This window comes from Diabrotica virgifera, chromosome 5 (genome assembly GCF_917563875.1).
Source record: "Diabrotica virgifera virgifera chromosome 5, PGI_DIABVI_V3a".
NCBI classification, from domain to species: Eukaryota; Metazoa; Arthropoda; class Insecta; order Coleoptera; family Chrysomelidae; genus Diabrotica; species Diabrotica virgifera.
In genome coordinates this window covers 115113815-115129463 of record NC_065447.1, presented here as the reverse complement: position 1 = coordinate 115129463, position 15649 = coordinate 115113815, and the positions used below count along the sequence as shown (strand labels likewise).

General features: G+C 32.3%; 1 protein-coding gene across 2 annotated transcripts in view; it reads left to right on the top strand.

Annotated features, from left to right (window-relative positions):
- Nucleotides 1-15110, top strand: part of LOC126885107 (probable serine/threonine-protein kinase DDB_G0282963) — a 56934-nt gene extending 41824 nt beyond the window's left edge. Inside the window, exon 4 of one of the 2 annotated variants that reach the window (XM_050651533.1) lies at nt 10890-15110. In XM_050651533.1, coding sequence (XP_050507490.1) covers nt 10890-12915 — 2026 coding nt within the window. In that variant the 3' untranslated portion in view covers nt 12916-15110. The other variant, XM_050651534.1, reaches the window with a different exon arrangement.
- The last annotated feature ends 539 nt before the right edge of the window (nt 15111-15649 follow it).

Here is a 15649-nt window from a genome sequence, read left to right as displayed (position 1 = left end):
AGTTTTTCTTAAATACCTCCAGAACGCTTCTATTTAGAAAAACGAGAATTGGTATGCATATTTAATTTCCAAAAATGTATCGATTCCATCCATTGCGAATTTCTAGTACCGGTCATAGGCGTCCGTTTTGGGCTGGGCAACGGTTATTTTATCGCCTAACTTTTTTGTCTTTAATTTTTAAGCATTTTTGACTCTGAATTATTAAATTCTGAAGTATTATAGTACTAAAAGGTACTCTTACTTTAAGTCGATAGGATACACCGTTTTCTACAAAATTCTATTTGAAAATTTTTCGTTCTTTGAATTTAAAAAAAAAGATTAAAAAAAAAACTATTTAGAAAGGTGAAAACTGGTACATTTATTTATATTCCAGAGATTAGTCGATTTCATTAATGGCGAATTTCTAGTACCGGTCATAGGCGTCCGTTTTGGGTAGGTCAAGAGTTATTTTTTATAGGATAACTTTATTGTCTTTAATTTTTAAGTATTTTTGACACTAGATTATTCAATTATGAGATATTCGAGTACTAAAAATTACTCTTGCTTTAAGTTGGTAAAATACATCGTTTTTTTTTAATTTCTTTTTCAATTTTTTTTTTCAAATTCCCAAAACTAAAAACATTCAAATTGATTTTTCTAGAAAACGGTGTATCCTACGGACTTAAAGTAAGAGCACAAAGATGCTTAAAAGTTGACGACAAAAAAGTTATGCGATAAAATAACCGGTGCCCTACCCAAAACGGACGCCTATGACCGGTATTAAAAATTCGCAATGGATGGAATAGATTCATTTCTGGAAAGTAAATATGTATACAAATTTTCGTTTTTCTAATTATAAGCGTTCTGGAGTTATTTAAGAAAAACTAATTACATGGCGCCATCTTCAAAGAGCTCTAGCTCCCTTAGGAAGCATTTTCGGACTAGGTGAATTGGGTTAAATTGTCTTAAAATTATCTGAGGAATCTTTTGTCTTCGTTTGTCGGTAGAGTTTCTGGACACCCTGTATATAACCTTTCTCGTATCCATTTCCATAGCACTTGTCGTCATCGTTTTATTCATTCCAGTTCCGAGGCATCTTGACGATTCCATAACAAAATATTTTTTACGTGGTTGGGTTGTTAGCCCAACGCACAACCCTCCTCCTTTCTCATCCTGGACTTGGGACCAGGCAATGGCGGAGTTCTATTATGCACATATTTAACATTATTTTGTATATTCATTTAACCCAGAACTCACCATGATGAGGTAGCTGTACGGCGAGTTCCACCCGCTCACTATGAGATGTATGTAATCTTCTTCATCGAAATTAATTTAGGGATTTGGGAGACCTACTATGAAAACGCAATTGTTATACCAGCCTTCCTACATTTTAAAATTCTTCTGACAGCAACCTCTCTAATACTTTAACGTGAATCTGTTAACATACAAATTTGAATGATTTCCGGATGCTCAAATTAAGCATTTTCTTGAATAACTTTATTGATAATTGATGAGACATTATTCGTAAAATCTCTCGAGGCCTGCATTAATTTCCATAGATGCCTGGCACCATATTCCAATCTTGGCTGTGGTTTTATCTCAAACTTCATACGAGAATATACTTGTGTAATACAAATTCAGCTAAAATCTTTAAGCTTTCACAAGGAACAGTTGTAGCTACATAATACTCTAAGAATGCGGTTAGCTGTCGTGAACCAACGTGTTTGTGCCATCTTCCCTGGACTTCTCTCTGCCAAACTTTAAGAACATAATATTCCATCTTCAATTATTATTATAATAATTGTAGAAAACTATATACATAATTCTATAGTTTTTACAAATACTGTTGATCTGAACTTGGAGAATTTTCACTTACATGAGGCAGGACAGCTTCTATGGGTTTAAATTTAATAACGGGCATTTTTTCGCAATTGGGAAGAAGGGATCCAATCGTCTAAGAATACGAATAGGGACCTTTTGTGTTCTCCGAATTTTATTTTTATCCATGAGCAGCGTTGTATTATCTTTGAAAATTTAGTTTAGATCTTCTAAAACGGCATTTAAAAGCTTTAGTATTATTTCCTGTCGACTGTAGTATCTTTCTTTGGCTTGACAGCAAAAACATTTTTTTAACAAAATAAAAATTCTTTAAGGGCTGGTGGGCCCCGTTAATTACTTTTTAAACCGCCCCAAATTTGGTATAGGATTATATAAATAGTAGTTCCAACTTTTAACACCTAGCCTTGTACAAAAATTAAAAAAAAAACATTTCCACCCAAAAAAAATTTTTTAAGGGCCAGGGGTCCCGGTAAATTATTTTTTAAACCGGCCCAAATTTGGTATAGGATTATAACGAGCGATCCAAAATTATTGGGATCAAAGCTAGCCGTGCAAAAAATTACGTATGTCCTCTTTTAATCTGAATTTATATCATTGGTTTATCAATTCATTTTGATTAACATTATAAAACATAAAAAATCAGTAAAAACCTTTAACACCGAACTTGAATCAAAAATAAAAAGAATTAACAAAATTATAAGTAACAATAATAAATAAAATCAAACAACCAACATCTCTACATAAACTAACTTTTCTTGAAGTTGACGTTCACTGCAAAGTTGACGTAAACTGGTAAATATATCTGAATTAAGAATAGACATGCACTGTATAGCTATCTCTGTCGTTCAGAGCCACCTATGGTGACAATAATTTTGGATCACACGTTATAAATACTAGTTCCAATTTTTGGCAACTAGCCATGTAGAAAAAGTAAAAAAAAAAATTTCGGCCCGGCCTACTGGGTATGTTCAACATGATATGGATTTCAGGTGACTGGCCTGATAAGTAGTGCAAATTAATCTGTATCCTTTGCAACCTCATGCAACTTTCTACTTCCTGAGATAGCCGAAGGACAATGCGGATTCGTACCAAGAAAAGGAATGCGTGAGCAGATATTGAACACCAGACAGATAATGAAGCGAGATAACACAATTTACCAATGCTGCTTTGTTTCGTAGATTACACAAAGGCTTTCGATTTAGTAAAATGGGATCCACTCTTGAGTATAATAGAAAATATAAGAGTACCTAACCACCTAGTTAACCTAATAAGAAATGTGTACGATAAAAGCTCAGCCAAATAAATATGAGTCTTCGAAATATGAACCTATAGAACAATTCTACGCATGTCCAGGACAGAATACAGAATCAACTTGTAAATTCTGGAAGAGCTTCATATAAAAGACAGGCTAATAAAAAGAGTAAACGGAGCATACCTAAATTACTTCGACCACATAGCCAGAAGAACGTGGACTATGGCACTAATGTTAATAGAAGGAAACGTAGAAGGCCATAACTAAGAGGAAGATCCCAGCACGATCGGCAGACCAAATGAAGACTCCCTACAATAAACAGTACATCTGGTACAAGATCGCAATAGAGCCAGCAAGCTAACAATATTTAGAGCATCACCACGCCCTGACAAGTGCTTAAGTAATGAGGAGAAGGAATCGTACTTTTCGCTGAAAGCTTTATATTTTTGTTTTAGTCTACTTAATAAGATTACGGTGTAATTTGCATAATAGTAAACAAACAAAACTTGCATAAAGTTTATTGTATAATGAAATATTTATTAGTATTTAGCAATAAACATTTTGCCTAGAAAGTTGTCTTTCATTATTATATTCAAACCCTTCTGAGAAAAGACTAGGTAGGATGATTAGATTAGCCGACGAACTTGTTTATTCCGACAAAACCCATCTTTACAAATTGAATTAAGGCGCATAAATAAAAAGAATTGTAATAAATTAATACTTTATCATATCAATTTACTATTTTTGTTGGGATTAAGCCGTAAAATTCAAATAATTCTTATTATTTTCGCGTTACATTCACTTTGTAAAGATTTTTTTGTTGGCACTGTAATATAATACAGCTTATACATTGCATACCTCGGTAGACCGCAAGCTGTTAAATAATAAATATGAAACATTACCATATTTATAATCTTATATTATTATGTGTAATATAAGTTAAGTTGACCGATAGAATATTATGTTTACTTGTATTACAGCGTCACGCTGCGTCAGTGGTGTATATACCTGGTGTACTAATACATATAATATGACGATTAGAAGTCTTTCAACTCTTTGAATCGTTGTATCTCAAAAACGGTGCCTCTTAGGAAAAAAAGTGTTAAGATATATTTTATAAATAATTATCTAACCTACATTTTTTGTTTGAACTAATTTTATGATAAAACTTACCGTTTCGCTGAAAATCGCTAAAAACCATATTTGGTGACCTTTGACCCCGCGTAAATTTTTTAACTCGGGTCGGATTTATGAGGACTTTTTAGATTTCATTTATGATGGTATTTTGAACAATCATGTCAATTTTCAGCTTGATGGTGATTATTGTAGCCTCACTCCTATTTTTGAGTCTAACTAGACCGGTCTATTAGCCTTTTTCGTCAAATTCATAATTTGAAATATTCAAAGCCAAATAACGGGAAAACTTTGCATTTTTCGAGGAAAATTTAAATAATCTTTTTTCAAGTATACAATTAGACCTTTTAAAAAATAGTAATAAAAAGTTTCTAGCGTTAAAATTGATCAAAAAAAAGGTCGGTACCTGCTTTTCTCTACAAAAAAGCTGTGAAAACAACCCCCTAACAACCCTCCTAATTAAAAACTGGTCTTCGGCTCTGTGTAATTCCTTTTATATTTGTATTATCAATACACCCAAGAAGTTTGACTTATTTAAAAGGCCTAATTTTAGAAATATTTGAGTTTAAAAAAAATTGTATTTTTACAATTTCGTATTTTTTATCTTTTTCTTCACAATATCTCCCAAAATACTGGAGATACGAAAAAAATGATATACTACTAAATTGTAGCTTTTTTAACAACTACAATTTCCTTGTGCATAGATTTTCATTAAATTCATTCATTAAATTTTCATTTCATTAAGGGTGAGTCCCAAAAAACACAAGAAATAAAGAGAAAATACTATACACCAATCAAAACTGCACCAACAATTAATGTGTTGTGGTGTACAGTTAGAAATAAACAATGATTATGATAGAATAAATACAAGTATCATATTATGACAAAAACATGCACAATTAAAAACACAGTAAAGAGAGCCTGGTTATGAATTAAAAAAAAAATCAAATCAAGCATCTATCATGAAAATCTCTCTTTACTGTTTTAGGGCTTATCTTGAGATAACTGATATGGTAAATTCAATGATGGATAGAAAATATAAAGTACAAAGATATAATAAAATTAAATGCAAAGCATACAAAGTTAACGAACTTTTACAGTTCAAAGATCAAAAACCACCCCGCACTTGGTTTTATAGAAAAAAATCAATCGCACAGCTATTAATGAATTAGTGAATGTTTGTATTTAAGGTTTGACAATGAAAAGTTCTTATTTAATGAATAAAAAGTTCTATTAATGAAATCTCTGATGAGATTACACCGGAGGTTAGCCTTAACAAAGATGAAGATATTTTTGAGGTAGATAGCCCATAGATTGCTCTATTTTTGGAAATAGTTGTAGGTAGTATAATTAAGACACTTACAGTTACTCTGCCTCTTAAATTGCACTGAATCTATATTTACTTTAACTAGTAAGCAAGCACTGAAGTTATATGGTAATTTGAATCTAATCTGGTGTTAGATCCAAATACAGATACGATAAGCGAGTGAATACCACTCAGATAAGATCATAAGATCATAGAGTGACTTCTCACTCCCGAGATATATTGCAGATAAGGTATATGGTAGATAATATATGCGGTACTAGAGAGACACGTCTGCCCTTCAAGCTACTCAGCCGCCAAGTCCTTCTCTTCGCAATCTTTGCGATCTTTCCCTCTAAAAAAGTGGGGATATATCATCCCTACTCAAAAAATGGAACTCCAAAAAAAGAACCGACCTAGTTTAGTTTTTAGGTGAAGTAGCGGTATTTTATAAAGATGCCGAAAGAATAAGTCAAGGGACCTAACGGTGGTTTCAGAAGGGAAAGTTATTCCTTTGAAATATTACTGAAACGGAAAGTGGCAATAAAACATTGCAATACCATTGCCGCTTTGAATAAAGTGTAATACCTAACGGAACTCTAGCAGTAACTTTTTGGGAGGCCTTTATACTATACCGATTACAATAACAACATAAAATAAGATACTTTCAGTCTATTTTCAAAACATTGTGTTTCGGCAAGCTGCAATAAAAATAGTCCCGTTATTATCCCATTAACTAATTTCGATTGTCATGCCGGCAGAGAATTAACAGCGCAGTAGGCCATAGGCGTAATATTGTTGCTTGTAAAGGGATAAAAGGTATATTAATTATTTACTAATCTCATAATATAAAAAAAATGTTACACAGCCCCCTCCCAAGAGAGGAAACCGGTGAAGAAGGACAATGGTTTCGGATAAAAACCTAAGGATACATTTTTTTCTATGCCCTTAAAACTATTCGAGGAACGTGCCTCGAGAAATATATAAGATAAATATAAAGATATAAAAACGTTATCATTATTAACGAAGGCGGTAACCCAACGTCAGGATAACAAAGACATCTAAAGTAAACCTCAATACAACAGGAATACCTATCGAATTCGGCAAGATAAATTAGAGACAGAGATATGTTGAGGAAATCTCTGATTAAAGATACGGTATTAAAATGGCTAAATTAACAACGCTCGATTAAATCTTAACGTCTTTGAGATGCATATGCCAAAGTGAAGGTTCCCCAAAAGAATAAATAAAATCTCAACTAGATAAAAAAATAGAAGAAGAAAGAAGTAAGTACATGGTTGTCAGTTGATAGCTACGCGTATCACACGCCTAAATTAACTTTAGGGCCACAATCGGTTAAGTCACAATCAGGTTGAAGTTAATATGCGAAAACTTCTAAGTCATTACAGGGAAAGAGGGTCTGGTAGACAACATCAGTACTAAAAGAAAGAATGAAAGACTAAGAAGATTTAAGAGCAATCTGTCTGTCTTCCTTAAAAGCTCAACAGGTCCCTAGCGAACGAATCCCAGATCATCGTCCTAGCCGTTCCTGTCGTGACAACTAGTAAGGTCAAAACAGATTCCGAAATATGGAAGAAGAAAAATAAAGTTTACGTCGAGAATTATATTCTTACGATTCACTCACGGTAGCTCGATTCATCACTGGTTGTATGTCAGATCATAAATAAATTATCGCCATTTAGGGTTGATAAGTCCATAAAGGACTTCTTGTAAAAAATTATAATAGGTAATATAGGAGTTACTATAACTAATATATTGATACTAAAAGTATAACAACGTGATCAAGGTTATTATAACTTTCACGGTACAGTAGGCAAATGATTTGCCATTTACTAACCAGATAGGGTGCTTTCGCATTGATAGTTTGAGTGGTTTTCCACTTAACGATAATATAGTGAGCAAAGATAAATGAACTTTACTCAAAGATAACCTAAGTGATTTTCCACTTAACGGTAAGGTACTGAGTTTCGTTCCGAGACATATTAAATGATTTTTCACTTAACGGTAAGGTACTGAGTTTTTCTCGAAGATAATTACATAGTTGAGTGATTTTCACTCAACGGTAAGATACTAGAGATCAGCGAGTGATCAGCTCACCCGCAAATCGAATAGATAACGGTATTGTGATATTTTTTCACTTAACCGTACTCAAAGATATATGTGACTTTTGGTGGGTAATCAAGGGGGTAGACGAGAGAAAATAAAAGAAAATAATATCCATATGTGAATATATAGATATGCCTATAGATAATATCCGGTAAACAATCATGATCAGATAAGATCATAAGAGCATAGAGTGACTTCTCACTCACGAGATATATTGCAGATAAGCTATATGGTAGATAAGATATGCAGTACTAGAGATACACGTCTGCCCTTCAAGCTACTCAGCCGCCAAGTCCTTCTCTTCGCAATCTTTGCGATCTTTCCCTCTAAAAAAGTGGGGATATATCCCTACTCAAAAAATGGAACTCAAAAAAAAAAGAACCGACCTAGTTTAGTTTTTAGGTGAAGTAGCGGTATTTTATAAAGATGCCGAAAGAATAAGTCAAGGGACCTAACGGTGGTCTCAGAAGGGAAAGTTATTCCTTTGAAATATTACTGAAACGGAAAGTGGCAATAAAACATTGCAATACCATTGCCGCTTTGAATAAAGTGTAATACCTAACGGAACTCTAGCAGTAACTTTTTGGGAGGCCTTTATACTATACCGATTACAATAACAACATAAAATAAGATACTTTTAGTCTATTTTCAAAACATTGTGTTTCGGCAAGCTGCAATAAAATTAGTCCCGTTATTATCACATTAACTAATTTCGATTTTCATTCCGGCAGAGAATTAACAGCGCAGTAGGCCATAGGCGTAATATTGTTGCTTGTAAAGGGATAAAAGGTATATTAATTATTTACTAATCTTATAATATAAAAAAAAAAATATTACATAGTTATATTTTATTTGTTTTTGATTTGTCTCAATGAGAAGACAGTAGTTTAATACTAAGATGCCGTAGTTCTTGTAGTAGTTTTAAATATTTGATAGCCTTCTATTTCACATCAATTTTGCTTTATTTTCAGATTCAAGATGTCAAATCCATTATCGAATAAATACTTATATTGTGCATATTGTCGATATACGTGTACCGTTCAAATGCATATGGAAGAACATATGAATAAGTGTAAAAACGTCCGTCTAGTAAAAATGCAGACGTATTCGAAAAACAAGAAGTCAACTCCAAATACATTAAAAACTACAATAGTTGCAGCACCAACCAATTTAGTCCCATCTCAACAAGTTGATTCACATTCAAGGATTATGAATCGACTCCTTTTATATCTCATTAGAAAAAACCCTGTAACAGTTGGAGAAACTAGTAGTTTATTTTCTGCAATTCCTAACAGAACTAGTGGGATATATTTACAACCGAATAATACCACAGAGAAACATCAATCAAAAGAATCTACCCACGTCATAATACTGTCGGATGATGAAACACCAATTGAGCCAGTTAATAAAGTATACGAAGAGCCTAATAATTTAGTAATAGTCAATGAAGACGCTAAAATGGATAAAGAACTTGTTAAACAATTAGATATCGATTCATTAGCTGTTGATACTGAAAATAAAAGGGCTGGAAATGAGTGTAATGATGTTAATATGCAAATCGGCAGTAGGAACGAAGCTAAACGTTTGTCAGATTCAAACACTAATATCGTTTCTAATTTACTGTTGCCCTCATGTCAAAAAACAAACAATGCAATTAGGATGATGTCTGTCGAAAATTATTTGTATAAAAATGGACAAATTGAGAATGAGTTTAATGCTGTTAATGTGCAAATGGGTAGTAGCAACGAAGCTGAACGTTTGTCAGATTCAAACATTAATAACGTTTCTAATTTGCTGTTCAAATCATGTCAAAACTCAAATAATGCAATTGGGTTGGTGTCTCTAGAAAACGATGATCCATGTAAAAATGGAGAAATTACTGATACTGAAATTCCTAATGTTGCACCAGCTGAATCTACAACCCATGATGCCGATACCAATAAAATAACTACAACTACAGATACTGAAATTAATTCAGTAATGAAAGACTTGGCAAGTGTTTTAACGGATAGTTCACTTAATAATGAAACAACTGAAAATACAAACAACTTAAATAGAGACCTCCCTTGGCAAAATAGTGTGGTAGTGTGTAGTTGTGGATCAAGGGTAACTGAAGTCTGTCATTCGATAATAGAAATTAACGAAGGCTCAAAGTGTAATATTAAAAATTTTCCTGGTGACTTAAATAAACTACCTATGTCGGAAAAATCAATCGCAAAGGATAAAGTTGTTATTAGTGGAGATCATAGCTTGATGAATATCCAAATCCAAAAAATAGTCGCATCATCTAAATTAGCATTGAATACTCAAAATTGTTCTGGTGACTTAAATAAACTGCCTATGTCGGAAACATCAATCGCAAAGGATAAAGCTACTAGTGAAGATACTACTTTGATTGACATTCAAAAAACATCCACATCATCTAAATTGATTAGACAGTTGTTGACAGACAAACGATGCGTTTTCTTAGCCGATCATTTAGTTGACCAAAAGATTCTGACGATCTATAAATGTGATTCGTGCAATTTCAATACTAGATATTTGAAATTACTAGACTCGCACATCATCGATCATTTTTGCCAAATGGCCAATAGTAAATATACGTGCAATAAATGTCGGGCACATTTGTCAGATAAACGTGATGTGATTGAGCATGTTAAAAAACTTCAACATGGATACACGATAGGAGTTTGGTGTGTTAATTGTTCTTCAATATTCTTAAAGACGTGGGAAGCTAGAAAACATCAAAAAGTGTGTCCCAGGAAACAAATATCCGTAAAATTATTTAGAAGTAATAATGTAATATTTTGTATGCTATGTCAGTATGAAACGAGTGATTTGGCACAAGCTAAGGAACATACTAAAATACATAAAGAAAGAGTGATGAACACTAGACAAGTAATAGAGGTTGATTAACAAATCTTGCTTTTATAACTTCCTTACTTTAAAAATATTATCTTTTTAAATCTCGCTTCTACTCATCTACGAAGTTCATTTTTTAGTAATTTTTTGTTAAATACTCGTATACCTATACCATTTTAGTCCAGAAGTGCTTTACTTCATTTTAAGTTTATTTAAACTATGGTATACAGCGAACTAGTGGGATCCTTTCCTTTTGTTTGTTAGTTATATTTTATTTGTTTTCACTTTGTCCCAAGGAGAACACAGTAGTTTAATACTAACAGCCACAGTTCTTGTAATAGCTTTAAATATTTGATAGCCTTCTATTTCACATCAATTTTGCTTTATTTTCAGGTTCAAGATGTCAAAACCATTATCGAATAAATACTTATATTGTGCATATTGTCGATATAGGTGTACAGTTCAAATGCGTATGGACGAACATATGAACCAGTGTAAAAAGGTTCGACCAGTAAAATTGCAGACATATTCGAAAAACAAGAAGTCAACGCCAAAAGCATCATTAAAATCTACAACAGTTGCAGCACCAACCAATTTAGTCACATCTCAACAAGTTGATTCATATTCAAGGATTATGAATCGACTTCTTTTATATCTCCTAAGAAAAAACCCTGTAACAGTTGGAGAAACTAGTAGTTTATTTTCTGCAATTCCTAACAGCACTAGTGTGATAGATTTGCAAACGAATAATACCACAGAGAAACATCAATCAAATGAATCTACTCACGTCATAATACTGTCGGATGATGAAACGCCAATTGAACCAGTTAATAAAGTATACGAAGAGCCTAATAATTTAGTAATAGTCAATGAAGACGCTAAAATGGATGAAGAACGTATTAAACAATTAGATGTTGATCCATTAGCGGTTGATACTCAAAATAGAAGTGCTGCGGTATTAAGAGATCACGAATACTGTTCACAACAAGAAACGGATATTGAGAATGAGTGCAATGATTTTAATGTGCAAATGGGGAGTAGGGACGAAGCTGAACGTTTGTCATATTCAAACATTAATATCGTTTCTAATTTACTGTTAAACTCATGCCAAAAAACAAACAATGCAATTGGGATGATGTGTGTCGAAAAGGATGATTCGCATAACAATGGAGAAACTGATGAGTCTAATGCTGTTTATGTGCAAAAGGGAAGTAGGAACGAAGTTGAACGTTTGTCAGATTCAGACATTAATATCGTTTCTAATTGGCTGTTGAACCCATATCAAAATACAAACAATGCAATTGGGATGTCTGTCGAAAACGATGATTCGCATAAAGATGGAGAAATTGAGAATGAGTTTAATGCTGTTAATGTGCAAAAGAGCAGTGGGAACACAGCTGAACGCTTGTCAGATTCAAACATTAATATTGTTTCTAATTTGCTGTTGAACTCGTGTCAAAGCACAAATAATGCAATTGGGTCGGTGTCTGTAGAAAACGATGATTCATATAAAAATGGAGAAACTAATGATACTGAAATTTCTAATGTTGCGCCAGCTGAATGTACAACCCATGATGCTAATACCAATAAAATTACTACAACTATAGATACTGAAATGAACTCCATAATGAGAGATTTGGCAAGTGTTTTAACTAATAGTTCAATTAATACTGAAACAACTGAAAATACAAACAACACACATAAAGGCCTCCCTTCGCAAGTTAGTGTGATAGTGGGTAGGTGTGGAACAAGGGTAACTGAAGCCTGTCATTCTATGATAGAAATTAACGAAGGCTTAAAGTGTAATAGTCAAAATTGTTCTGATGACATAAATAAACTGCCTATGTCGGAATCATCAATCGCAAAGGATAAAGTTACTAGTAAAGATACTACTTTGATAAACATCCAAAAAACATCCACATCATCTAAATTAATTAGACAGTTGGCGACAGATAGACGATGCGTTGTCTTAGACGATCATTTAGTTGACCAAAAGATTCTTACGGTCTATAAATGTGATTCATGCAATTTCAATACTAGATATTTGAAATTACTAGACTCGCACATTATCGACCATTTTTGCCAAATAGCCAATAGTGAATATAAGTGCAATAAATGTCTGGCACATTTTTCAAATACATGTGATGTGATTGAGCATGTGAAAGATCTTCGACATGGATACAGAATAGGAGTTTGGTGTGTTAATTGTTCTTCAGTATTCTTAAAAACGTGGGAGGCTAGAAAACATCAAAAAGTGTGTCCGAGAAAACAAATATCTGTAAAATTATTTAAGAGTAATAATGTAATATTTTGTATGCTATGTCAGTTTGAAACGAGTGATTTGGCACAAGCTAAGGAACATACTAAAAAATGTAAAGAAAGACTGATGAAAACTAGGCAAGTAATTGAGGTTGATTAACTAATATTTCTTTTATAATTTCCTTACTTTAAAAATATTATCTTTTTAAATCTCCCTTCCACTCCTTAATTTAAAAATATCTGTTTATACTCATATGCCATACAATAATAAAAATTGGAATTGTAATGCTATACAAAACACAAATAGTCTGGCTAATAACCGGTTTTACTAACGACGAATAGTAGTTTATTCAATGAATAAACTTGTTCGACCAACAAACTGACACATCTACATTTCACTAACCTCAAATAGCATTTTATTTTACCAAACAATATTTATCAAATAACTATTCACTGTTCGAATAAATTGTTCATGTTAATCTCGCTTTAAATATCTATAACAAAGAAAATTTGTCAGTTTTACTTTAAATTATCAAAATTGTATGGAAACACAATAAAAATATAATCGACTAATAAATTTTATTCGACGAATAACTAACTATTCATTGATTTATTTGTTGTTGGTGAAACCGGTCCTATAAACCTATTATAAAATAGAATTCTCATCAGCGATGTTTTGTGTTTCTGAAATGTTCTAGTTTTTTAAATACACTGCGCGTTAGAGAAAACGGGTCCCCATAAAATTTAAGAATTTTTTTATATTTTTCTTTTTTTCTTATTTATATCAAATTAAATCTATTGTGTATTGGCTCAGTGAGTCTTGTAGTACGTAACCCAAAAATATCATTAGTAACAAATGGAAAACAAAGAAAAAAATTGAGAAAATAATGTATTGAAAATTTCGATGTACCATTACTTACAGTTATATCAATAATTGATATATTGATATATTTGATGAGCAATAATTGAGCTATGAACGATGATATAACTCTTTAGAACACTACATTATTTCACACAGTTCTCAAAACCATCAATGAATTCTGAGAATTTTGTGACTTAGTAATTTTTGCGAATTTGTTTCTTGTTTTTACAGGCCCAGTCTAGCTTTTCACTACACGTGATAATCCATTTAATTTAATTACACACATTAAAATAAAGTTGAGAAATATATAAAAAGAAATTATATATTACGGATGGCCCGCTTTATCTGACGCGCAGTTTATATAGATATATCATGACCTTTGCAAAAATAATGTATTGTTTTCTACTTAAATCTTCAATATTGACGGGTCAATCCATGCCAAGTGGTCCAATGTAAATTAAGTTGGTTGCTTGACTATTTTTAATAATTTTTATTTTTCTACCTTTTAAACTTCAGTCTATAGAGACTACAGAATTCCATTTATTTTATTTTAAAAAAAAATTATTTTGCTGATGACGGTCATTTTTGTTAAAGCGTATCGATCATTTTCACGGAAAACATGACTTCGCTCTTTAACCAATATTTTCACTGAGGTTTGTCCTAGAACAATAAATCAAAAACCAAACTTTTTAGAAAAGTATGCTCTAAAAAAACGGCCCGTAGCATCATTTAATTTCAAACTACCCTTAAGGTCTTAAATGAACCTCAAAATTTGAGAAGGTAAACTGATAAAATTCCATTTTCAGCATTTTTTAACAGCATAAGGCAATCCGATAATGGTTTGTAATTTTTTTTCTGGAGAAAACATAAGTACATACTTTAAATAAAAAAAGTTTGAGCTTTGAGACTTGAGTCATTTTTTTCAAAAAAAAATCTCAAAAATGTAATTTTTTGAAAAATCTTAAAGTTTGACCCCTTATATCTCTGATGGGCACGGATGAAAAAATTTGAAATTTGGCTGAATGTTAGCCCCTAGCAAGTAGAATAAGGAGTAAAAATATGCAGTTGCAGACTTACCTGATATAGGAGTTACAGGCCTGAAAAAATGGTCAAAATTTTGAGCGTTTGCAGGCAGGGTAATTAAAATTCAAATAAACTGTCTAATGAAATAAAAATTAATCTATTTTCATAAGATTTCTTAATGAATACAAATTTATACAGGGTGGGCCAAAAAAAAAGAGTTCACCTTGATATGTGGCAGCTATTATATTTTAAGTTCAGGGAATGCCGAAACAGGTCGATTTTTATTTTTAAATTACAATTTTTTTCTATATATTTCATACGTCTCCATGACGTGTCATCGTCAGTGACGTCATCCATCTGGGGGTGATGACGTAATCGATGATTTTTTTAATGGGAATAGGGGTCGTATGTTATCTCATTTGAAAGAGTGTTCAATTCTCTGTTCAGTAGTATAAACAATAATATAATTATTTATACAGGGTGGCCAAAAAATAATTTTTGAATTAAATTAATTGACACAAAAAGAAGAATGCATGTAATTTATTTAACTCAAAATACATTGTATTGCTGTCATAAGATAGAAAAAGAAAATATTGCTTGGCAACTAAACATTGCTTTTCGCTTAAATTAAATGTTCAAACTGTCAAGAGGTAGGTGTGAGGCTGTTTGTGATTTAATTTAAGCGAAAAGAAATGTTTATTTGTGAAATAAACATTTTTTCTATTTTCTGATAGCAGTACAATGTATTTTTAGTTGCCACAAGACCCCTATTCCCATTTAAAAAATCATCGATTGCGTCATCTCGCTCTGATGGATGACGTCACATAGTATGAAATATATCCCAAAAAGTTGCAATATAATAAAAATAAAAATGGACCTATTTCAGCATTTCCTTAAAATCTAATAGGTGGACTCTTTTCTTTGGCCCACCCTGTATAAATTTGTATTCATTGTGAAATCTGGTGAAAATACATTAATTTTTATTTCATTAGACACTTAGACAGTTTAT